Source organism: Trifolium pratense, linkage group LG4 (assembly GCF_020283565.1).
Source record: "Trifolium pratense cultivar HEN17-A07 linkage group LG4, ARS_RC_1.1, whole genome shotgun sequence".
In the NCBI taxonomy this organism is placed as follows: domain Eukaryota; kingdom Viridiplantae; phylum Streptophyta; class Magnoliopsida; order Fabales; family Fabaceae; genus Trifolium; species Trifolium pratense.
The window spans coordinates 45,812,796-45,838,203 of record NC_060062.1 but is presented as its reverse complement, the minus strand read 5'-3'; the positions used below and the strand labels follow the sequence as shown (position 1 = coordinate 45,838,203).

General features: G+C 35.3%; 3 protein-coding genes across 5 annotated transcripts; 2 read left to right on the top strand and 1 right to left on the bottom strand.

The window, feature by feature from the left end:
• The first annotated feature begins 297 nt into the window (after nucleotides 1-297).
• On the top strand, nucleotides 298-3,039 carry LOC123919747 (vacuolar protein sorting-associated protein 20 homolog 2-like). The gene is made up of 6 exons (XM_045971736.1): nucleotides 298-429; nucleotides 1,230-1,382; nucleotides 1,622-1,774; nucleotides 2,000-2,083; nucleotides 2,468-2,597; nucleotides 2,698-3,039. Exons 1-6 carry the CDS (start codon nucleotides 298-300, stop codon nucleotides 2,721-2,723), a joined length of 678 nt encoding a protein of 225 aa, XP_045827692.1. The 3' UTR covers nucleotides 2,724-3,039.
• A 2,964-nt stretch (nucleotides 3,040-6,003) lies between these two features.
• On the top strand, nucleotides 6,004-11,309 carry LOC123919745 (pentatricopeptide repeat-containing protein At5g67570, chloroplastic). 2 transcript variants are annotated; one of them, XM_045971734.1, is made up of 9 exons: nucleotides 6,004-6,740; nucleotides 6,992-7,183; nucleotides 7,580-7,661; nucleotides 7,753-7,941; nucleotides 8,035-8,148; nucleotides 8,652-8,745; nucleotides 8,830-8,987; nucleotides 9,664-10,068; nucleotides 10,189-11,309. In XM_045971734.1, exons 1-9 carry the CDS (start codon nucleotides 6,184-6,186, stop codon nucleotides 10,951-10,953), a joined length of 2,556 nt encoding a protein of 851 aa, XP_045827690.1. In that variant the 5' UTR covers nucleotides 6,004-6,183; the 3' UTR covers nucleotides 10,954-11,309. The 2 variants fall into 2 exon arrangements, with proteins under 2 accessions (XP_045827690.1, XP_045827688.1); XM_045971732.1 differs by having other exon boundaries at nucleotides 6,076-6,740; nucleotides 8,035-8,192; nucleotides 8,627-8,745.
• An 811-nt stretch (nucleotides 11,310-12,120) lies between these two features.
• On the bottom strand, nucleotides 12,121-18,186 carry LOC123919744 (telomere repeat-binding factor 2-like). 2 transcript variants are annotated; one of them, XM_045971731.1, is made up of 7 exons: nucleotides 18,036-18,186; nucleotides 16,559-16,807; nucleotides 16,113-16,330; nucleotides 15,537-15,624; nucleotides 15,187-15,270; nucleotides 13,948-14,297; nucleotides 12,121-12,537 (listed from the first exon to the last, which is right to left on the bottom strand). In XM_045971731.1, coding segments are annotated over exons 2-7 (891 nt in total). In that variant the 5' UTR covers nucleotides 16,709-16,807; nucleotides 18,036-18,186; the 3' UTR covers nucleotides 12,121-12,536. The 2 variants fall into 2 exon arrangements, with proteins under 2 accessions (XP_045827687.1, XP_045827686.1); XM_045971730.1 differs by having other exon boundaries at nucleotides 13,952-14,297.
• Nucleotides 18,187-25,408: the final 7,222 nt, after the last annotated feature.

The window sequence follows — 25,408 nt, the reverse complement described above, 5'->3', positions numbered from 1 at the left end:
AATTGACCCGTCACTTTATATGAAACAAATACCGCACTAAAACGGAAAAAACCAACAAAACATCACAAAATTCGACTAATAAAACAACGCCGCACTTACAAAATCAAATAAATAGTTACTCAAATATTTTGAGAGTTAATCGGAACTTGAAAGTAGAAAAGCATAAGCTGTTCTTGCCAAAAAAAAGAAAAAGAAAAAAAAGCATAAGCTGTTTGAAAGAACCAAAATCCTATGAACAGAAAACAAACTAAAAACCCAATTACAGTACCTTGAATTGTCTGTCATCTTTGAAATTTGATGATCACTATTGTTTTAGTCTATGATGAGATGGGGAATATATTTGTGAAGAAACCTAAAGTAACTGATGTGGATCGTGCAATTCTAGCACTCAAGACCCAGAGACGCAAACTTGCTCAATATCAACAAAAGGTTACCTTTTTCAACACCCTCTTACCTCAATTTCATTTCTCTTCTACAATTTTGATTTTCAACATGAAATTTACTCATTATTAGACATTAGGGCTGAAAGAGAATTCAAGAATTTAACCTAAATTTAGATAGCAAATAATTGAACTAAAGTTTCATAGAGCGAGCATGCTCTTGATCAAAATGGTGTTTTATACTTCCATGTTGATTGCATTTACTTTTTAAGCATATAGCTTTTGTGGTGAAGTTTAGAGGGACATTGCTTTAATTTTTCTACTATTTCCCTTTGGATTCCTTATTGGCATGCCACCTATGAAGCACGTCCATGAACACGACAATTACACGCACACGCGGTAATAATTTTTAAAAAATGAAAGTGATTGAAGTGAGTGTCTGGTGTCGGATACTGACACGCGTCGGACACCTGACACACATTCAATTCAAGGTGTCAGCGCTACATAGTATGTCACCTCCTAACTCAGCAAGTATTTTGACTTGCCTTGGTACATCAAATTGATTTGCAAGTAAAGTGATATAAAATACTAAGAAGTTTGTAGTGAGTATTAGTTAGTTAGTTAAATTAGACTTTTGTCTTTGATTTTCTGTATGAAAAATGAATTGGCTTAATGTCGATGATTGCTTGCATTTTTTTTTTTTGTTAACTAGAAGAGGTTGAACTTTTGGCTCTTAAATATCTGGTTTTAGATGATATAGAATTTTAGATAGAACATAAGTATCGAAGTACATAAGAGGATACATTGCCTTACTTGTGTTATTTCCTTTTTGTGTTCTTTATTTTCCAGCTTGATGCTGTTATTGAAGCAGAAAAGCAAGCTGCACGAGACTTGATTCGTGAAAAGAAGAAAGATAGGGCCTTGTTGGCATTGAAGAAAAAAAAGACGCAAGAAGAATTGTTGAAGCAAGTTGACGCCTGGCTTATAAATGTTGAGCAACAAGTAATATTTTATTGTTCTCTTTCATCTTTTTAAAAAGTTTGGTTCTTTGTTTTATTTTATGGCCATTAATTAAGGACTGAATCTCTACCTGTTAGCATATTTCTATAGATCCAATTCAGTCATTTTCCTTTTCTGGTGTCGTGATACGTGTTCAGAAGAGATAATTGAGGGACTACACTGCCCTCTTTCAACATGATTATAGACCTAAAAGCGGTACTTACATTTGTTTCTTGGTTCAGTTAGCAGATATTGAACTGGCAAGCAAGCAGAAAGCCGTGTTTGAAAGTTTAAAGGCTGGTAATCATGCAATGAAAGCCATACAAAGTGAGATAAACATTGAGGATGTTCAGAAACTTATGGATGAAACTGCTGAAGCTAAAGCTTATCAAGATGTGAGTTTGCGTTCATTCTTATTCTTATCCTTACTCTTCTGCTTTTGAAAACAGATTTCCACATCTAGATTCATTGTACTTAAGTTGTACTGTTGTTATTGAGCTTTTTTGTGCTGTTGGGCGGTTGATATTTGGTTGCTACTTTTTCTTTGTCAATTCCCATCTCCTGCTTTTTCCGTTTACATTTGATACTTCTTGACACACATGATCTTGTTGAATTTGAAGGAAATTAATGCAATACTTGGGGAGCAACTATCAGCAGAAGATGAAGAAGAGGTTTTGGCAGAGTTTGAGAACTTGGAAACACTGGTACATGGATTTTATTTTTGTGATTTTGTATCGACTTATAGTTTACTCCAATATAATCCATTCATATTATAACATCTAGCATAGAAAAGCATGTACTGCAATTAGCTGCATAATGTGTCTTCCGGATAGTTATGTTGCCGGTGGAAACATAGGATTCAATTATTTATCCATCTCTTAGCAAAGTTATAAGCTAGTGATTATTTGCAGAGGTTATAAATTCAAAATTAGGGATATGATATAGAGGAAATACTCACATAAATCATGCCAAACAATAAAAATGTTGATCTGTCATATTCGCAGAGGCATGAATATGCAATAGATACATCCTTCCTTCATAAATTCGTATTGCATAGCAATTGACTGAATTCATATTATTTCTAACAGCTTGCAGTCGAAGATCTTCCCGAAGTTCCTACCACAGTTCCTGAAGAGATTAATGAAAAGTTGGACCTTCCTGATGTTCCAACCAAGGCACCAGTTACCAACGATGCTGAAGTAACTATAAAAAGAACAGGTATTACTTCATCCCTCTGAACTCGCCCCACCCTCTCTCCCAAAGAAAACAAAAAAGTATAGAAGAAATTAACTAACTAATATGGTTGATGTTGCAATAGTTACGGAAGAACCATTGGAAGCTTGAAGAACATTGTGAATTTGTGACAGAAACACTTCAACTGCTTTGAAAATCAAAGTGGAGCTACTGGAGTTTTGAATGGTTTTAGTATTTGTTGTGAAATTTAATTTGTACAGATGTGCATATATGATACTTTTTCCATTTCTATTTGGTAAGGTTTTTTCACAAAAAAAATAAATATAAATGACCAAAGGAGTGAAATAATTTTACCGATCATCCTTAAACAAGTGGTAAATGCTTGTTTGCGTGTGCATGCATACACATGTTTGTAAAACTTAAGTTAGCATGGCAAATATGTTAGGCCTTGGTCAAGGAACAATAAGGGGTAGAGCTTCATTAGCACGGATTTCCATTTATAAAGTATGTTAGTTTGATGGATGTGATGATATGGACATATTCACCGCATTTGACGATGCCATTGCGGATGGGGTTGACATAATATCAATTTCAATTGGAGGAAAACCAAATGAAATTATATATTCTAAAGATGGAATATCCATTGGAGCATTCCATGCAATACAAAAAGGTTTATTATTAAGATACTTAAAATAGAAGCCTACTAAAAAATCAACGATGAAATCTTCATAACAATACTATAACAATCAAACTACTCACATAGTTACCGAGTGAAATACTCGTCATGCAAAGCGTGCTTCCAAAGCTCTTTAATTCGTCTGGTGTTTGAGCATTGAAGAATTCTAATTGTCCTACATACATGAAAACTTCTGAAGCTCCTATAAGTGCATATTGAGGTATTTGCCAGAAGATACTTAGAGAGCTTGTTCCACCTTGTTTTGCTTGAGTATATGCATATTTGTGTTTGTTTGTGTACGTGACGCGTGTTTGTAAAACATTATCGACAATGCATGTACTCAAGCAAAACGAATGTGTTTTTAGAAGATTTGTTGCAGGGACGAAGCTATCTAAATTTAGGTTATAAGAGGATGAAGCTAATATAACCGTTGGAGGGGAAAAAAACTATTTTTTTCCTATTGTAAAATAACCTATATTTGTATATTTTTTTAATTAAGAAAATTGGTATTGTAGTAGGCCATGATGAAGTGGTGTCTGTCTTTCCCAATGAAAAGAAGAAGAAAAAAAACTCCTTAGTACAAGATCTTGGGACTTTTTTGGTTTGCCACAATATATGGAAAGAGCAAATTCTGAAAGTGACATTATCATTTTGTGTAATTGATTATGAAATTTGGCCAGAATCTTACAGCTTCAATGATGAAAGGTTGAGCTCACTATCATCAATAAAATAATTGTGACGATTAGCAAAACGGCCCTATCGAAAGTTAGATTCCGGTGGGTGGAGGATTTTCAGCAATGCGGGGAATGAGCCGCCTCCAAATGTGTATCTACTCTTATTATAGAGTAAAATGAGAAAATAACTTAGTAATTTTAACAATACCTAAACTTAACTTTGTTAATCAATTGTTATTATTACTCATTTTATTCTATAATAATTCGTGTATGAAATCATCATCATAACGGGATTGATAAAGATATCTTGGTACCAAGAATCACCACTACCTCGTTATGTAGAAGCGTAAGAGTTGATACTTGAAGAGACATTCATCTAACTTGGTATTATGAGTTTAACTCAAATGTCAATTAAACTTGATGGTTAGCAAGTGATTGATAACATCTATAATAAACCTAGTGGTAATTTTAATTTTGAAGACAAGGGTGTCATTATTGTGGGAATTGGGAAAGGATCATTCGCGATGACATTTTGTCTGCAGTGCAATCTCGGCCGTCCATTATATGTTATTACAGACAATCATTTATGTAGATCTACACCAAATGATATCTGGTGAAACTTCACTGAAGAGAATCCTCTCCCAATCATTGTAGGCCAATCATCGTAGGCTAGTTCTCAAATTCTTTATCACCTTTTTTACCCACCACCGGTATCCGGTCCACTGGACCGTCTAATTTGGTTATAGCCTAATTTGGTTAGGGGACGGTCCTGACATCAAGTGGTTTCAGCCCCTTTCAATACGAAATAGAATCGTACTCCTTCCTACCAAGTTCAACACGAATGATCCGATTTTATATTATTCTATAGGGGAAATAGTCATTTTGATCCCTCAATGTGTAACTCGATGTCATTCTGGTTCCTTACTGAGGAAAAACTACTAAATAGTCCTTGAATCTGCATTTCGTTAGTCAGTTTAGTCCCTGCTGTTAACTTTGGCCATTAACTCAACAAAAAAGCCGACATGACATTTTTTGGACACACATCAGCTTGCTGAGTTGGCACTAGGGACGAGAAAACAACATTTTTGGTCCCTGAATGTGCAACTCTCTGTCATTATGGTCCCTGACTCAAGAAAAAAAAATACAAAATAGTCCTTGACTCTGCAATCCATTAGTCAGTTTGGTCCCTAATGTTAAAAATGGTCTTTAATTTTATAAAAAAACTTATGTGACATTTTTTAGTGATACGTGGCACGCAGAGTTGACACATTTGTGTGATAGCTAGATGAATGACATAGTCAGGGACTAAAATAACATTCTTCCTCTCATTTTTCTTCATACATTTAATATCCTAACAACAACTCATTTTGCTTCTTCTTCTTTCAAATTTTGTTTTTTGTTCATTTATTTATCTTCTTCATCTCATTATTCTTTAACTTCTTCATACATTAAATAACCTAACAACAACCCATTTTGCTTGTTCTTCTTTCTTCTTCTTTTTTTGTCGGCTTTCAGCACCAGTTTAATCTAGTTCGAGGGTTAGTTCTGACATCAAGTGATTCTGGCCCTCTCTCGATCGCAGTTGTGATGGAGAGAATGAAGAATAATGGGAGGAAGAAGATAAAGAAATGAAGAGAAAATAAAAAGTAATATCATTTTAGTCTTTGGTCACATCATCCATCTAGTTGTCACACAAATGTGTTAAATCTGCGTGTCACGTGTTCCTAAAAAATGTCACTTCAGCTTTTTTATAAAGTTAGCAATAATTTTTAACGCAAGGGACCAAAGTGATTAACGGATTGCAAAGTCAATGACTATTTTGTATTTTTTTCTTGAGTAAGGGACCATAATGACAACGAGTTGCACATTCAGGAACCAAAATGGTTGTTTTCCCGCCCCTCGTGCCAATTCAGCAAGCTGACATGTGTCAAAAAAATGTCACGTCAACTTTTTTGTTCAGTTAACAGTCAAACTTAACAGCAATGACCAAACTGACTAACGGAATGCAGATTCAAGAATTCTTCAATAGTTTTTCTCCGATGAAAGATCAAAATGACAACGAATTTCACATTACTATTTCCCCTGTTCTATATTATGATGACCACAATTACGAATGAAACGAGTTAAAGAGTAAAAATAAGCTCACAAACATATCTTTTGGTTGCCGCCAGGCAAGGAAGGTATTATTATCTATTTATCTTGGAGTTGAAACCAACTAATCCATGGCGTAACTGAATTCTGAAATCACTCTCTTTTAGCCATGGAAGCTCTAAACACACACTCACTTCGTCCCATAGCACGATTCCAACCAGACACCGACAACATTCGACGCAACCTTATTAAAAAAGGTGTCACTCCCACGCCAAAAATTATCCACACTCTCCGCAAAAAACAAATCCAAAAACACAATCGAAAACTCAACCGTCAAGCCCAAATATCGCCACCACTTTCCAAGACACAAAAACAAACGTTAGAGGAAGAACAACACTTTCATGAACTCAAACATGAGTACAAACAATTCACAAAAGCTTTGGAAGAGAATAAAGGTTTGTCTTTGGTTGGGAAGCCATGGGAAGGGGTTGAAAAAGTTGAGTTTTTGGAGAGAGTGAAAGTGAATAAGGATAATGGAGGTGGAAAACTTAAGAGGGAGAGTTTAATGGAGTTGAAGGAAATGTTTCTTGAGAGAAAAATGGATGAATTGAAATGGGTTTTTGATGATGACCTTGAAATTGATGAGGCTTGGTTTGATGAAAATAGTTATGAGAAAAAGACGAGTAAGCGTAGTGAGGTTAAGGTTGTTAGGTTTCTTGTTGATAGGTTTGTGTTCTGTTTTTTCATTTGTTGTGAATTGCTTTGATTGAATATATGATGTTTGGTCCCATCGTTGTAGCTCAGTTGGTAGCTAACAGGGACATTATTGGAGGGGTTAGAGTTCGAACCCTGGATTCCCCACTTCTCCACATTTGAAGTGTCTGAGTCTAGCCACTAGGCTACTAGACCAAAAAAGAAGAATATATGATGTTTGCAAGTTATGAATTGGAGGGTTTTTTTTGGTTTTGTTTTTGTAGGTTGTGTGATAGGGAAATTGGGGCTAAGGATTGGAAATTTTCGAGGTGTATGAAGCTGTCGGGATTGCCTTTCACAGAGGGTCAGTTGTTGATGATTCTTGAAATGCTTAGTGTTAGGGGTTGTTGGAAGCAAGCTCTATCTGTAGTTCAATGGGTGTATAGTGATAAGAATCAGAAAAAGTTACAAAGCATGTGAGTTGTTTCTGAAACATAGCATTACTTTTAGAAATTTGACCTGGTCTACTGCTATTGTGTATGGTGCTTGTGTATCTTGATCAGTATTTCGATATGGCATAGCGGAATTTGAACAAATTACTATTGTTCCGCGATACGTTCTTTAGTATAAATTGTTGTCAGATAGTGGTCTGTAGCAGCGTAGCGTGGCATAATTCGAATTAACTGCTATTTTCTGTGATCAGTGATTGACAGCAGTGTTTGGTGATAATTTGGGATATCTTTTAAAGCCACCAAATAATATGCATGATTATGTCTTAACGATTCTCGTTTTTGTTGTTGTTTTACATGCTTAGTGCTTTGCACATATTCGGTTCTCTCTGATGATGAAAGTAATAATGAGTGTGTATGTAGGTTTGTATACACAAAACTTCTAGCAGTTCTCGGGAAGGCAAGAAGGCCAACGGAAGCCCTTCAAATTTTTAATTTGATGCGTGTAAGAATCAAGTGATTAGTTTGTTTTTCCATGTGATGACTCGTCTTTAGTTGTTGTGCTCACTGGATTGATTTATTCTCAACTTGTTCAGGGAAATATTCATGTATATCCTGATATGGCTGCATATCACAGTATTGCTGTTACACTTGGTCAAGCTGGTCTTCTGAAAGAGTTGATGAATATTGTTGAATACATGAGGCAGAAACCCGAAACATTTAATTATATGTATTGCGAGAACTGGGATCCACGTCTTGAACCTGATGTGGTTATCTACAATGCTGTAAGAAAACAACTAAATATATATTGTATAACTTTCTAATGAATGCCATTTTGCAGATTGATTTAACCATCAGATTTCTTCAATTACTATTAGGTACTTAATGCTTGTGTTCCGACAAAACAATGGAAAGGTGTGTCATGGGTTTTTCAGCAACTGCAGGAAAGTGGTCTGAAACCTAATGGAGCAACTTATGGGCTTGCGATGGAGGTAATTTCAGGATTACAACATCTGACACCAAGTAATTTATCTTGGTTAGATACTGTATAACTTTGCTCTTTTTACTTTTTACTACAAGCATAATCAAATTGATAACCGCTATTCTTAGTTGGTAGTTATTATGCTATCATCTCTGTATGTGTTGCTAATAAAAAATAAAAGGTATTACAAATTAAAATATCAGTTGTTTTGGAGAAAACTGTCTTGAAAGATCTATTTGGCTGATTTGTTATGGTGATACTTTTCTGAAAATTTGATCAATGTTATATGCTCTCTGTGATTGCATTATATACAGAATCAGGTAGTCATGCATGAATGGTGGCTATGATTTTCATTTTATTCACAAATTTATTTATTTTTTGACAAAATTTTATTCACAGGCTATTTTTATGTTATATTCAATTTGAGAGTTATGTATGAATAAAGAAATTGGGGAGTTATTACCTTTGAAAGCATGTTTGTATTCAAGTCTTACAGGTGATGCTTGTTATAAGGTAATGCTGCAATCGGGAAACTATGACCTTGTCCATGAGTTATTTGGAAAGATGAGGACAAGTGGCGAAGCTCCAGAAGCCCTTACATATAAAGGTAGTGTTTTACTTCTTTCATATCATTTGCAATTGATATTTGACAGATGATGGCCTGATATATATAACTTCCTTTCTTCCTTAGTGTTGGTGAGAACGTTTTGGAAGGAAGGTAAAGTTGATGAAGCTGTGAAATCTGTCAGGGACATGGAAAGAAGAGGCATTATGGGATTAGCCAGTGTATATTATGAGCTAGCATGTTGCCTTTGCAACTGCGGGAGATGGCAAGATGCTATTACGGAGGTACTTTTCTTACTTTTGCCAATTAAACTCCCAAATTTGTCCTGATAAATTGGATGGTGGGCTCATTAGTTCCCGAGAACTTAAAAATCACCTATTCTGAGGTGGAATATTTTTAGACCTTGCTGACGATGTGTCGTGATCAAGGTTTGGATCTTTGTATCTGAGTAATGAATAACTCAGCTTCTCTCTTCGTCCCTTCCTCCTTTTATGCTAGGAAACTGTTTTGGGGTGATAACTTCTAGTGGTTTTTGGCCGCTATCCTCGGTTACATGTTCTTCCCCGGCCTCTAGCGAGTATAACTCGGCTTAACCCCCCACCCCGCGCAGCATGGGCCTGTAACGGCGAGATGCTTCTTAAGAAGTTTTGTGACGGTCAACCACCCAAGTTCCCGAAGGAACTATAAATATTGGCTATGTTAGGCAATATACAAATGACACATTAAAAACCATGAGGATGAATTAAGCGACCAGCATTTGTAGTTTTGTAGTTTCTTGGGGACAATAGGCTGCAGTCTGATGTTCTCAGGTCAGGAACAAATATATCCATTGCCAAATATTTTAGGGGTGTATTTGGTAGTTTTCGCTTTATTTTTGTATGGATGTGGTTAGATGAACATGTTGATGTAGGTAGGTGTAAATCCTAATTAAAAATAAAAGTCCTTGAAATATGGCTGCAGGTTGAGAAGATAAGAAGACTTCCTCATGCTAGACCTTTGGAGGTTACATTCACCGGCATGATTAGGTCATCCATGGATGGTGGGCACATTGATGATTGCATAAGTATATTTGAATATATGCAAGACCACTGCGCTCCTAATGTAGGGACCGTAAATACCATGCTGAAAGTGTACAGCCAGAATGACATGTTTTCTAAAGCTAAAGTTTTATTTGAGGAAGTTAAGGTTACAAAGTCAAATTTACGACCAGATGCATACACATATAACATAATGTTGGAAGTGTCTGCCTGCGCGCACCAGTGGGAATACTTTGAGCATGTGTACAAAGAGATGATTCTCTCGGGTTATCATTTGGATCAAAATAAACACTTGCCATTACTTGTTAAAGCTTCAAGAGCTGGCAAGGTAGACAATATACTTGTCCTTTATATAAGCTCTCTTGAGTTTATTTTATATTCCTGCTCATAGTATTATATCCTGGTTTCTAAATATTGAATTTGACGGCATATTATGGTTTCAATGCAGTTGCATTTACTGGAGCATGCATTTGACATGATTCTGGAAGCTGGAGAAATTCCTCAGCATCTTTTCTTTTTTGAATTGATGATTCAAGCTATAACTCAGCATAACTATGAGCGAGCAGTCATCTTACTCAGCACCATGGCTTATGCACCATACCGAGTGACTGAAAAGCAATGGACGGAGCTGTTTAAAGAAAATGAAGACAGAATCAATCATGAAAATCTGGAGCGGTTGTTGGATGCTCTTAGTAATTGTAATGTTGTATCAGAAGCAACAGTATCAAATTTATCAAGGGCATTGCATGTTCTTTGTGGATTAGGTTCATCGAGAAACAACTCTGGTATCATTCCTTTTGGAACCGAAAATGTCAATGGTCTGAATGAGACAATTGATGGTGGTGGAAATGGAAAAGTACCAAATATTTCAGGAAGAATGATGATTGGAGGTACTGAATCTGGGAATGACATTTTTCTTGGTGATCAAGCTGAATCAGATATATTTACCTTTAACCATGATCAAGTTGACAGAGTAAACAATAATGATGTGGTGGTTTGCTGGCCACAAAACTATAATATTGAAGATAAAGTAAGTTCATGCGCTAGACCGAAATTTCTTAATCATCTTGCACTTGACAAGTCTTCAGATGATGAGCTCTCGGATAATGAAAGTGATGAAGAAGATGATGTTTCCAAGGCAATGGTTGACAAGCCTTCGGCATATCAAATATTGGAAGCGTGGGAGGAAATGAGAGAGGTGGATAGGACTTAGGAGTTTGTTAGACTCTGAAATTGTTTGTGGCTAGTCATTGCAAATTGTTTTAGACTATGTTTGCGAGTTTAGGAGGGTCGGGAGGTGGTTAGTTGGAAAAAAGGAATGAGAAAAGGGAAAGTGAAGGAAAAAAATTTATGAGATAAAAAAAAAAAAGTGTAAAAGGTTTCTTCCTCTCTTTTCTCCTTCCCTGCTCACCAAATTCTTAAACGAAATGTTAGCTTTCAATATGAAATTGTAACAAGAAACTTATTTTAATCAAACATTGTGATATCTACAAAAATGTTGTAACTAAAATGTGTAAAGTTCAAAATGTTAAAAAACATAATTTATTGCTCTCATGTTTAGAGTCCAATAAATATTCTTAATTATTGGACTAGATACATTAGTTATTCAATGTATTTAAAAAGTGACATTTGCTTATAATTAAGGTCGGGGGAAGTATTGTATAGAAAGAAATACAAATAATTTCATAAAAAATAACAAAATTTAACATGCTTTTTACACCCTTTGTTCCTTTTTAAATATTGTTTTAGCATAAAGCTTTCTAACTAAAATAGTGGATTGTAGGGAGTTTTTTACTATTTTACCCTCATTTTGAAAAAAGGAATGTAGTTATTGAGAAAGAATTAATTTTATGGAAAATGTGAAGTAGGTGTTATTGAGAGGATAAGGGTAGAATTGATAAATTATAACTTTAAACTATCAAAACGACAATTAAATAGGAACAAAATAATTCTTCTGAAACTACACTTAAAAAGGAATGGAGGGAGTAATGTTTAGCATGTTCACATGCGCATATCCGATTATTTGTAAAAAGTCATCACCGTAGCATTTTAGGTATATTTACAACACATATATGCAAAAACCAAACCAAGTAACATTTACAGAAAATAGTCATAAATTTCCTTATCTAAACCAGATATGAGCAATGATTCCTCTACTGTACTGATACGCAACTGATAACAAAGAACAAAATACTATTTGTCCAAAGGTTTTCATAAATAGCATCAATATCTAACCTGTTCATGAAGTAGTGACCATTTTATAACATTCCACAAAGCAAATACCTCTAAACTTTATCTATACACATACACCTCAGCAAAAACCAAAATTCAAATGAGGTATGTTATGTGTATAGACATCAATTTTGACAAAAATCTCAAATGTCAAAAGGAAGTCAATATATTGCATAGCCCAAGTAATGTAAACGATGTTTAGAACAAGCAATGTAAATGTAGCGGCATATCAATGACAATACATGTCGCTTTTGGAGCACTACTAAAAAGTGTCGTCTTTCATCTAGTCCAAATGGAATAAGTCTATGGCAATCATTCCATCACGACACTCTTCTTTAGTACTTTGGAGCGTTCCCTCGCTGTCTTCCTTAAATAATAAAACGGATAAAGTAAAATAAAGCTGTAACTAACTCCTGACAAAAAGTTTCATGAATGATCCCGCATATTTCAGATTTACAAGCTGAAAGTTATGTACAGCTACAAAAAAACTGACAGTAAATGCAGCAGTTAAACTGTTATCTCAAGCCAACTCGGACGATGATGAACAAGCAAAAGTCCACAGCATCTGCATAATTCAGCAATATGAAACAGATTTAAGAAAAGTTAGGTATAAGTATAACCACTATTACTACTACCACCACTACATAGCATCAGAGAAAAACAGCACTAACTTTCTTTTTAATTAGCAAAATTTATTAAAACAACACACTCCAGCGCACAAGAAATGCTCTGGAGCGGAACAAAGATACAAACGCTGCACTAGCAGTTAAGAAACTAAACAGAAGCATATGCACAAAAGAGCCTCACACTAAAAACCACACTACACAACCAAAAGCTAAAAACAAAGACACAAACAAAACACAAAGCTGCCACCAAAAACAGCAGCCAGCTCAAAAAAATATGGAGCAACTAGCACAGACCACCAAGGAAGCCTCCAACAACCACGGGCAACCCCAAAGGCAACAACAGACTACCTAAAAGAAAAGGAATTCTGCTATACCAGAAAAAAGTAGCAAGGAATCACACCAGAAAAAACACAGCCCAAAAAACTCACCCAAAAACCAATACCGAACACTAACCTCCCACCAAGAGAACGACACTCACCCTCTTGTTAGAGCTGCCTGGGTCCAAGCATCACTCATAAAAGAGACAATGAAACTTTAGGGTCTGTTTGGATTGATGGAATACAACGAGACGGAGAGGAGCGGAATAGAATAAATCTTTCATTCCATTGTTTGGATATTTTATGATAAAGAACAAATTTTGCATTCCATTCATTACCTCTCAAATTGGAGGGGAACAAAATTGAAGCTAAGTGGCGGTATGGGATGGAATCCATTCCATTATTATTTTTGAAATCCAAACAATGGAACATTGGGTGCGCGTTTGTTTTGTTCAAACTTTAAAAAAAATCATTTTGTTTTGAAAAATCTAGAGATGTTTTTTTAGGGATTTTTAAAAAAAAATCTGAAGCTGCTTTCTGTTTGTTTACTATCTAAAATATCTTTTTTCAAAATGTGAAGCTCCTGCACCTAAGTTTCTTGTTCTTCAAAAAAAAAAAAGATTTTAGAAAAACTATTAGGATCAGCTTTTCATTTCAAGACTAAAAATGATTTTTTTTAACAAAACAATTTTCTAAAAAATCTAAAACAAACACTTTTAAAAAGATAAAAGTGATATTTTTAAGAAAAAAATCTGTAACAAACGCAACATTATCCTATTTCATCCCTTTCCATTCCAGTCAATCTCATTCCATTAATCCAAACATATAATTCTTCCCAGACCCCCTCTCCAAGTGATTACTTTAATTTCATCCACCACCTCTCTAGACACTAACTAATTAAACTAAACTAAGTACCAACAGAAATTCCTTCTGTACGGACATCAGAATAATGCAGCAATGGTTAAAGCTTTAAAAGAACAAAATATATAAGTGTGTGAAGATTCTAAAGGAGTAATTGACTGAGAAAGGTACCAACTACGAAGTTTGCATTTGAGCGCCTTCATTGTTGCTTTTGCGAAGACTCGAGCAGCCTCAGCTTCAGCTTCTGCAGCCTCTGCCTCCCTAGCTGCTTCCTCAGCCTGCGCAATGGCAAGTTCTGCCTCCGCAACTGCTTTTGCAGCTGCAGCGGCCGCCTCTTCAGCTGACATCCTCTTCATTTTTGTTAGCTCTTCATCAATTTGGGATTTTGAAAGCACCTTGACCACACCACTCTTATCCACTTCTGGAGAATCTTTGGGCCTCGCTTCAACGAGCATCAAGGAAGAGCTTCTACTTTTCTCAGATACTGTTGAACTGGCCATAATTTTGTACTTCTGCTTTTCCTGTTTATGGATTCAAATACCATTTTAAAACTAGGGTTTATCAATGGAAATAAAAGTTATCTCTCTTTGCTAGGGGTGTACATGGGCCAGATTGGGTTGGGCCAAATCCCGAACCACATAGGTACACCGGATTGGGTTTAGTAAAATAACCACCCATTTCAGCATTGAGCCGGGTTGAGTGCTTAGTGGGTTACCTAAAAAAAAAAATTTTAATATCATGTTGCTACTTCCAAAAGATAACACGTCTATTTAGTAAATATTTGGTTCCACGGTGGGAGAACCAAACTCATAATGGTTGAACATGATAGGAATTTTTTTCCTAACTTAAAGAAACTTCAGTGCACGAACAACAAAGGCGGAAATTCAAGAGGTGAGATTAAAATTCTTTGCTTCATTTACAAGTTGTGCATTGGATTAAAAACATTGAAAATACCTATTTCACATAAGTGTATTAAGTGGAGAACCCTTATTTTGGGTATTTAAGTGGGCCCCACATGTACACATCACTCATTTATAATTTTTTAATTATAGTACTTAATAAGCACTCTATCACTCCAACCCAACACCTCAATTTTTTACAAAATAGGTTACACCAATAATTTTATATTATCTATCGATAACTCTATATCATTACATTTCAATATTTTAACATTAAAGTGATGTGCAGCCCATGGAGAGAAAAGGAGCTTAAAGTAGCACTACTCTTTAAGCCCTCTTCTATTTTTCTCCCCAATGAGGTACCAATGCTTATGAGGCTAAGCTTCCCCATTGGGGATGGTCTATAATAAGACCTTCCAATATTATCCAGATCATTGACTGTGTCTATTACAGAGGTTTACACATGGAGCTTGATGTGCATAGCTACAGCAGTAACTGATCATAAAATTACCTGGATTATTTTGCCACTTGTCACCATCTGCTGCAATTTTGTTGACAATAACTTTCTAAGATTTGGTGGACACTGATATTTTTCCTAAAGATATGAAAAGTTTCGGAATGAACATCAATGAGACAATGGAGTTAAGTATGTAAGCAAGCATTACATTGCTAATATTGGCATAATTAACTATTCACCAATATTCCAAGCCAAGATTTGCAGCATATGCATGGTATGATTGATTGCATTATGCTTTTTTGGGTGTACCACATTGTAGTGGCAGGAAATAACAGGTTGTTACTTGCGAAGTGAGACTGCACATAGAAGCTTAAATACACACACACAAAGTGAAGTAGAAATACCTCTATGTAAGTAGCAATGGCAGCCTTGTCAGAACCCTTTGACTCTTTCATATTGACAATAGCCTCTAGTACATGATTATCCCCCAACCTGCCATCATTGAAAAACATATTGCTTTTGTAATTCAAAAGTATTGCTGCATGATTTCAACATTTCAGCTCAAGATGGATGCCTTTATCAGAAGACAAGTGAAAAGAAAACTATTATCATTCATAACTGCAGGTGTAATCTATGTATATATCAATTACTATGAATTTAAATTTAATGCAAAGTCGTATATGATAAGATTTTTTTTCTCATATATCTATAACATGCTTGTAGAAAAAATGCCACGAGGTACTATAAAAATGAAGGGTTACTGGACAAATAACATAGAAAATAACAAAACTTCAGATACAAATTAGGCTATTTATCTATTCATTTATGAAAAATTGGTAAACTAGCACACAGCTTTATGCCATCCTATAACTAATTACTTGTAAGAACAAAATTACGCAAACCAAGCACCACAGGCATGGACAGAATTTTTTTCTATTCATAATAAAATGGCGGATATATTTAACTGAAAGTTATTGAACCTTGATACTTGTTCTTTTGAATTTGAAGATTGCAATGTTCCGCTAGAGGCTGCTAGGGGCTTAACATCGAGAATGTCTTCACGTTGAACTACTTTACTCACGGCCAATTGGTTATTGTTAGTTTTGGGGGCTGGAAGTGCAAGGTTCTTTTTAAGGGCAAGCTTCGCCTTCTGCCGGGAACCCCATATTGCTGTGACATTTATATTCCTCCATTTATCCTGTTCACAGTTCAAAGCATACAGACTAGTACACCAAAGGTATGCAATAGATTTATCAATTTGATCAAAGAAAAATGCTCTATCTTTCATATTTCTCCTATAATACAATACACAGATGATATTTTGGGGAGTGAGATTTCAACATTCCCATCCTGAAAGAACAATAAGACTTTCTACATTTAACATTTCCCGTCCCAGAACATGCTACGCTGTGTTAAAAAGACTCACCTTGAGATCTACATTGGACCGCGTACGCAAAATGGAACTGAACTCGGGATCAGAAAGTATAGTGCGCCATTTTCCTGACCCGTGTTTGACAACTCCAGCTTTCAGCGCCGCTTCTTCTTCTGCAGTCCATTTCTGCTTAGGAGCACCCATGGAAGGAAAGCCAGAACCTTTTTTTGTGACAATTTAATGTCTGCTTCTACGCTAGAGGAAATCTTGGAATTTCAGTGCTTCCCTTTTCTACATGTGCATCTATGCATGAGAAAACTTTACTATTAATTGTTGACCAACAAACAACATCAAAATGAAAGAAAAAAATGTCAAAATATGATTATTTTGTGTTTATAATAACCGGTAAAATATAATTAAAGAAATACAACTCATCCTAAATATTGACCTTAGTTCCACGCTCACTTCAATCTCATCCACTAACAACCCAATAATATTAAACTAAATAGCATTAGCACCAACCCAAGGTGTGCCTGGTGTCCAACATGTGCCAACACCGATACAACACTCACACATGAAGTTACTTTCAATTACTTCCACTTTTTCAAATTGTTATCACGTGTCTGTGTCAATGTCGTGCCAGGTGTTCGTGTTATCATGTATGTGTCAGTGCTTCATACAAGTTGAAACAAGAGAAGAGAACAACTCCACAAATTCCAGAACCCAATGGCTCATTTTATTTGGCTGGCAAAGAGTATACTAAATTATATAACATTGTAATAAATATACATGTAGAACATTTTTACAATCATTGTTGAAAAATGCCTAGTATGCAATTAGCCCTTTGTGAAAAAAAGGTAGAAATTTGAACACACCCTTAAAAGAACTATTGCATCAAAATGAAAAATCTAGCAATGCCGATATTGCTCAGACACCTTCACTCGGGTTTGAACTCGAGACCTTACAGGTGTGTGAGAGTTTTAGGTGGTATTTACTATTTACGACTTCGCCTACAGACCAAAAAGAAAATGCAAAATCTAAAGATGTTAATTTCTCTCTCATTTGTTAAATTTCATTAAACCAGTCAAAGGAAATTCACAATGAGTCCACAAATCCTAGCTTAACTGACAGAAATGCTGAAATTGCTAGTGTTGGACGTCGGGACCGGGGTTCGAACCCCGGTCACTCCACTTTGTATGTGTGAGTTTTCAATGGCTTTGTCATTTCATCTATGAACCAAAAAAAAAAAGGAAATTCACAATGAACAAAAAAAAATACAACAAAAAGGAAAAGTTTTTCACTTTAACCTCACCCATTATTAGAAAGAAAAACAACAACATCGTATAAGAGAATCACAGACACAAACACAATCACAACAAACAAAGAAACAATGTAAGAATATAAATAGAACCACTCACATGCATTCAAGTGGGAAGACAAATAATAGATTATAGTTGTAAAAAATGACAAAAATTTGAACTTTGTTTGACAGAAAAAGAAAGGGTCAAAATATAAAGAAGAATCGGTATACCTAATCAGTTGGAGATTATGAGAATTGGGAAAAGTTGAACCATTTTTTTACAGAAATAGAAGTATTTTGCTAAGCGCCAGAGAAAGAATGAGACGCATGTGTTCTAATTCGACCGAGGAAAAGGAAACCAAATTGTGTCTCTTCGTTTTGTTTCTTTTATTTAAAAATAAAATAAAAATATCTACGAAAATATTCTACCCTTGTCATTTTATTATTTTTATAAATAATACTTTGAAAAAATTACACATGGAAATATATTGTAAATGATTATTTTCATTTAATATACTCTGAAATTTTTAAATTTATTTTATATATACCTTTATTTAATTACTCTTAATTCAACTAACTTACTTATTTTTAATTTCTCTCTTATAATAAATAAGGACATAAATGAAATTAAACATTTATAATATTTGAAAATTGGTCAAAGTTTCTTATAAAAATGACCAAATTTTTTTCTAAAAGTGTTCCTTATAAAAAAATCGGAGAGAGTATTATTATAAATCTCCATAATTTTCATTCATTTTACTATTTTTTATTTTTATTTTTTTTTTGTTTACAATTTAATATCGAACCTAAAACTTCATGCATACTATCTAAATATTTCACCACTAAATTACACCTAATTGCTTCTTTCTATTTTTTAACATGAATCAAAATAGTTAAAAATAAATATGAACATTTCTTTTTTTCTACGTAAAGGACTAGAAATTAAAAATAGAGGGAGTATTATTTTGTAGGAATGAAGAGGAAAAAATGTCGGAAGAATAACTTAAATATCAGAGTTCAAAGCTTCAAATAGTTAAAACTTTCACTCGAGTCAAACAACTTTTTTTCCTTTTTTTGATATCAAGTTTTGAAAACAAATTTTTCCTAATCACATAAAACTTCAAAATATGTTGCTGTAGTTGTAAAAAAATTAATTATTTACATGAGTAATATGGTTTCCATTACAAAAAATTCTCCAATAACATAATTCACAACAACAAATAGTATTGGCAACAAATAAGTTTGTGGTAAAAAAAAAAACTTATAAGACATATTATATTCGGATCTTATTTTGATAAAAATATTAATTTATTTTTTAAGTTTATGGAATAAGGATCGAAAAGAGTATTCAACAATATAAATAACAAATTCAACTGGTAGCGAATATAGAAAATAAAACTTGGGTGGATTACTAAAAAAATGCCTCTTATATACTAAAAAAAAAATTAACCTAGTATCAAGGTCGGGTCGACTACCAAAAAAAAAATTACTCCTATATAGATATATAATTTAACTTTTGATAAGCACACAGTTAATTGTAAAAAAAATAAATAAACTGCATAACTTTCGACTAGAGTGCAAATAATATCAAGGTCAAGTTTATGATGCACAGGTGAGATATGGTTTTTGTTGGCGCAGCTGAAGCTAGGCTTCGATCACTTTGGCCTGCACAGGCCTAGCAAGTAAGCAGGCAATCAAGGAAACACGCGCGCGCTGCACTGTCACTTTGGCCAAGCCAATGAGCACAGTTTCTGCAGGATCTACAATCCTTGTTGCTGCAACAATGGTGAATGAATGGAAAGAATGAAAAGCTCTTGTTTAACAGAGGAAGAAGAAGAAGATTAAGGAAAAATAGAATCAGTTTTATTCATCCACAATGGGGAAAAGTAGTTGGATACAATCACTAATCATGAGCCAATTATTTATACTAGATCATCACAATGGTTGATGATTCTCTTAGGCCCTAACCAACTAACAACTTCCTAACTGACTCTAACACACTCTAACAACCTAGGTAAATCAAATCTAACTGACTCTAACAAACTCTATTAACAAACTTCACTAACAAACTAACTAACTTGCTTAAGGAGCAATTAGCTACACTTTCTTTTGCTAGCTTGCACACCAAGCCAGCTCATCAACAATATGAATTAACCATCTAGAGTCTTCTTAGATTCAACACACCCCCTTAATTCATGTTGTCCACTGTCTCAATTCCCATTTCACTTCTTAATTTTTCAAACACCCGTGTTGTTACAGCCTTGGTTAACAAGTCTGCAACTTGCTCATCACTTCTGCAGTGCATTAGGGCCAAGTTACCATTGCTTACCTGCTCTCTTAAGTAATGGAACCTTAGCTCTATATGCTTGCTTCTTCCATGAGCAATAGGGTTCTTTGCAAGATTGATAGCAGACACATTATCAATCTTCAAAGTGACAGTTTCACACCTGTCTTGACTGATTTCCTCAATTAGGTTTTTCAACCAAATGGCTTGACAGGTGCTGAGTGATGCTGCTATATACTCTGCTTCACAGGAGGATAGGGCCACTACAGGTTCCTTCTTTGAACACCATGATATTGGTGATCCACCATAGAAAAACATATAACCAGCTGTTGATTTTCTATCTTCATGATCACCACACCAATTTGAATCTGTGTAGCCAATCAGCTTGCATTCTTTGTCTCTATCACTTGCAGGGAACATAATACCATAGTTTATGGTCCCTTTCACATATCTAAGTATTCTTTTCACTGCAATCAAGTGTGAACTTTTAGGCCTTTCCATGAACCTGCTAGCAATCCCTACACTGTAAGCCAAGTCAGGCCTTGTATTGCACAAATACCTCAGAGAACCAATCATCTTTCTATAGAATGTAGGGTCTACATCTTCTTCTTCTGCACACTTTGTTAGTTGTGACCTTGGCTCAGCAGGTGACAATGCAACATTGCATTTGTCCATCTCAAACTTCTTCAAAATCTTTGATGCATATCTAGTCTGGTGCATTAAGATTCCTTGCTCATTCCTCAGAAACTCAATGCCTAGAAAATATGTCATGAGGCCTAAATCTGTCATTTCAAACTCTTCCTTCAAGTCACCCTTGAACTCACTAATATAAGATTCATTGCTTCTTGTGATAAGCAAATCATCTACATATAGACAGATTATAATAACTCCCTTTGCAGCATCTTTCTTGACATACACTCCATGTTCTGTGACACATTTCTTAAACCCTATTTCATTTAAGAACTTGTCAATCCTTTTGTTCCAAGCTCTTGGAGCTTGTTTCAGACCATAGAGTGCCTTCTTAAGCTTATACACCTTAAGCTCTTGACCTTTCACTTCATAACCAGGTGGCTGGGCAACATACACTTCCTCTTCTATAGGACCATTCAGAAAAGCTGACTTCACATCCATTTGATACATTGGCCAATCATTTAGGTTAGCAATAGCAGTCACTAACCTAATTGTTTCCATTCTAGTAACAGGTGCAAACACTTCATCATAGTCAATACCTTCTTTCTGAAGAAATCCCTTTGCCACTAGTCTTGCTTTGTATCTGGTTATTTCACCCTTTGAGTTCACTTTCAGCTTGTAAACCCACTTCACATCTATTGCTTTCTTTCTCTGTGGAAGATCCACCAGCTCCCATGTTTGATTGCTTTCAATCGAATCCAATTCTTCTTTCATAGCACCTCTCCACTTTTCACTTTGTAGAGCACTATGCACATCAATTGGTTCAGATTCAGCCATGAATGCTAAATGGATCAACTCACCATCATTATTCACTTGACCATCTGAGTTCATTTCACATTCTTGTAATCTTGCTGGTAGAACTCTAGGCCTATTTGATCTTCTCACCTCAGGCACTGGCTGATTTACTTGTTCTTCACTAACTTCTTCAATCATCACACTAGTTGACTTCTTTCTGTCATTAGTGTTCCAGTCCCATTCCTTGAGTTCATCAATTATTACATCTCTACTGATCACCACATTGTTGTTGATTGGATCATAGAGTTTGTAACCTCCAGTTGAGTGATAACCAACCAATATCATCATTGTTGACTTATCATCCAACTTTTTCCTCAATTGATCTGGTGTGTGTTTGAAAACTAGTGAACCAAACACTCTTATATGATTCACATTTGGCTTGTGTCCTGACCAACATTCTTCTGGTGTGATACCCTTCAATCTCTTTGTAGGGCACCTGTTCAATGTATAAGTAGCAGTAGAAACTGCTTCACCCCATAACTCCTTAGGTAAATGCTTTCCCTTCAACATACACCTCACCATATCCATTATTGTTCTATTTTTTCTTTCAGCAGTCCCATTTTGCTGTGGAGTATATGGTGGGACTATGTCATGCACAATTCCTTCATTGTCACAGAATTTTGCAAATTCATGTGATACATACTCTCCACCCCCATCTGTTCTTAGGGTTTTGAGTCTCTTACCACTTTGTCTTTCAACTGTAGCTTTAAATTTCTTAAAAATTTCAAACACATCACTTTTCTTACTTATCAAGTACGTCCATAGTTTTCTGCTAAAGTCATCTATGAAGCTTACAAAGTACCTGTTACCTCCAATTGAGCTCACTTGCATTGGACCACATACATCTGAATACACCACTTCAAGTACACTATTGGTTTTACTTGCTGCATGCTTGCTGAAGCTCCCTCTGTGCTGTTTTGACTGCACACACTCTTCACAAATCTCTTCAGGCACTTGCAGGCTTGGCAAGCCTGTCACCATCTTTGATTTTTGCAGCAAGCTGAGGTCCTTGAAATTCAAGTGCCCCATTCTATAGTGCCATCTCCATTCTTCTCTGCTTGATGCAGTCATCAAGCACTTGTGATCCAGAACATTGAGCCCAATCTTGAATGTTCTATTCTTTGACATTTCAGTTTTTAACATCAAGTTACCTTTAGTGTTGTACACTTTCAGCAACCTATTCTCCATTATAATTCTGTAATCTTTCTCTAGCAATTGGCCTATACTGAGTAGATTACATTTCATACCTGGTATGTACAATACACCAGAAATCACTGAACACTTGCCATCCTTTCTTTTGATTGTTACATCACCAATGGCTTGTACTGCAAGACTGCTATTGTCTGCAAACTTGACATTGTGATTCTGAGTAGCCTTTAGGCTTGTGAACCAATCTTTCCTCTCTGTCATGTGTGTTGTACATCCAGTATCAAGATACCACTTCTCTTGAAGGTCACTTTCATCTTTTGTAGTTACAAGAAGCATAACTGAGCCTTCATCATCATCATCATTTCTAGCCATTTTGGCTTCAGCATCACTTGATTCCTCTTTGAATCTACATTCATCTGCAAAATGACCATAATTTTGGCAATTATAGCATTGAATGTGTTTCTTATCAAACTTGCCTCTTCCACCTCTTCCACCTCTTCCACCTCCATTGTAACCACCTCTACCACCATTGAACTGTTTCTTCTGATTTCCACCTCCTTTGGTATCTTGATTCTCTTTTCCATTTCCATTCTGATAACTATCTTTTCTCTTATTGCCTTGCCATTTTCCCTTTCCTTTCTTATTCTTGTTACCCTGCTGAACTTGTAATGCTACCTCACCATTGGATTTATCAGAATTTCTCTGATTCATCCTTTGCTCATGTGCTTCTAAAGACCCTTGCAGTTCCTCAACCTTGATAGTGTCAAGATCCTTAGACTCTTCTATTGCAGCTACCACATAGTCAAACTTAGGAGTTAAAGATCTCAGTATCTTTTCAACTCTCATTGTACCAGACACAATTTCACCACATGCTTTCATTTCATTAACTAATTTTGCAATCTTTGTAAAGAATTCACTTACTGTTTCTTTCTCTTCCATTTGTAGCTGTGCAAACTTGCTTCTTAGGGTTTGTAGCTTCACTTTCTTCACCTTCTGATCTCCAGCATAAGCTGTAGCCAAGATATCCCAAGCTTGCTTAGCTGATTCACAATCTCCAACCTTTTCAAAGATATCAGGGCTTACACTTTGATGGATTATGAACAATGCCTTGTAGTCTTTCTTCTTCAATTCTTTGTGTTGAGTTCTTTGAACCTCTGTTGCACCTTCAGAGAGTGATTCCACACCATTAATCACTTGATCCATCACATCTTGATAATTGAACAAGACTTTCATCTGTTTGCTCCAATTATCATAATTCTTTCCATCCAAGACTGGAAGATTCGTAGGGAATTGACCATTGTTAAAGGTTGCCATGGTTAAAGCACGAACCAGGCTCTTGATGCCAGATGTTGGCGCAGCTGAAGCTAGGCTTCGATCACTTTGGCCTGCACAGGCCTAGCAAGTAAGCAGGCAATCAAGGAAACACGCGCGCGCTGCACTGTCACTTTGGCCAAGCCAATGAGCACAGTTTCTGCAGGATCTACAATCCTTGTTGCTGCAACAATGGTGAATGAATGGAAAGAATGAAAAGCTCTTGTTTAACAGAGGAAGAAGAAGAAGATTAGGGAAAAATAGAATCAGTTTTATTCATCCACAATGGGGAAAAGTAGTTGGATACAATCACTAATCATGAGCCAATTATTTATACTAGATCATCACAATGGTTGATGATTCTCTTAGGCCCTAACCAACTAACAACTTCCTAACTGACTCTAACACACTCTAACAACCTAGGTAAATCAAATCTAACTGACTCTAACAAACTCTATTAACAAACTTCACTAACAAACTAACTAACTTGCTTAAGGAGCAATTAGCTACACTTTCTTTTGCTAGCTTGCACACCAAGCCAGCTCATCAACAATATGAATTAACCATATAGAGTCTTCTTAGATTCAACAGTTTTTACCATATATAAGCTTGTTTTCACCATTGTGAGATAAGTTTCACCATCTTATTAAATGAGATGTTATGCAACATATTAATCTAATGGTGTGACTTATTGATCTTATTCATCTAATACCGAAAACAAAATTTGTCTATGGTAAAAGATTTATCCCACTCGTACATATTAGACAAAGTCTAATATAAATTTTAAAAACATTATAACTATCCTTAGGAGCTAACTCACAATTTAGAGCTAACAAAATAACTCTTATAATTGTTTGCCAATAATAGTAAAAAAAAAAAATTAACTCGAAAATAATGCTTTATTGTAACTTGATTATCTTGATCTTTACTTTTCAACTCTTCGGGTTTTCAATAGTTTATAAGTCAATAACACAATATAGAAAATAATGAATCAAAAAATCAACAACCAAACAAAGAAATCAACAATTTATAAGTTCACTTTTTCATTCACAAAATGCAAATCATCCCGAAAACGAAAACAATAATGAATCAACACCAGGTGCAAAAATGAGCGAAAGACAAATCAATAGTAAACCCATAATGAATTAGCACCATTTTTACATGACATTTGTACCAATACAAAATACACTCACGAAGAAGAAGAATAAGAAAAACAAATCAACGATAGATTAATAGTGAATCAACAACATATGCTAAAATTATAATGAATCAACACAACTAGTTGTTAAACGATAATAGATCAACATAACCTGATTCACAAAATAAATCCAAATCGACCATAAAATAAGATCGCGATAGCAATATTTGTGCCACT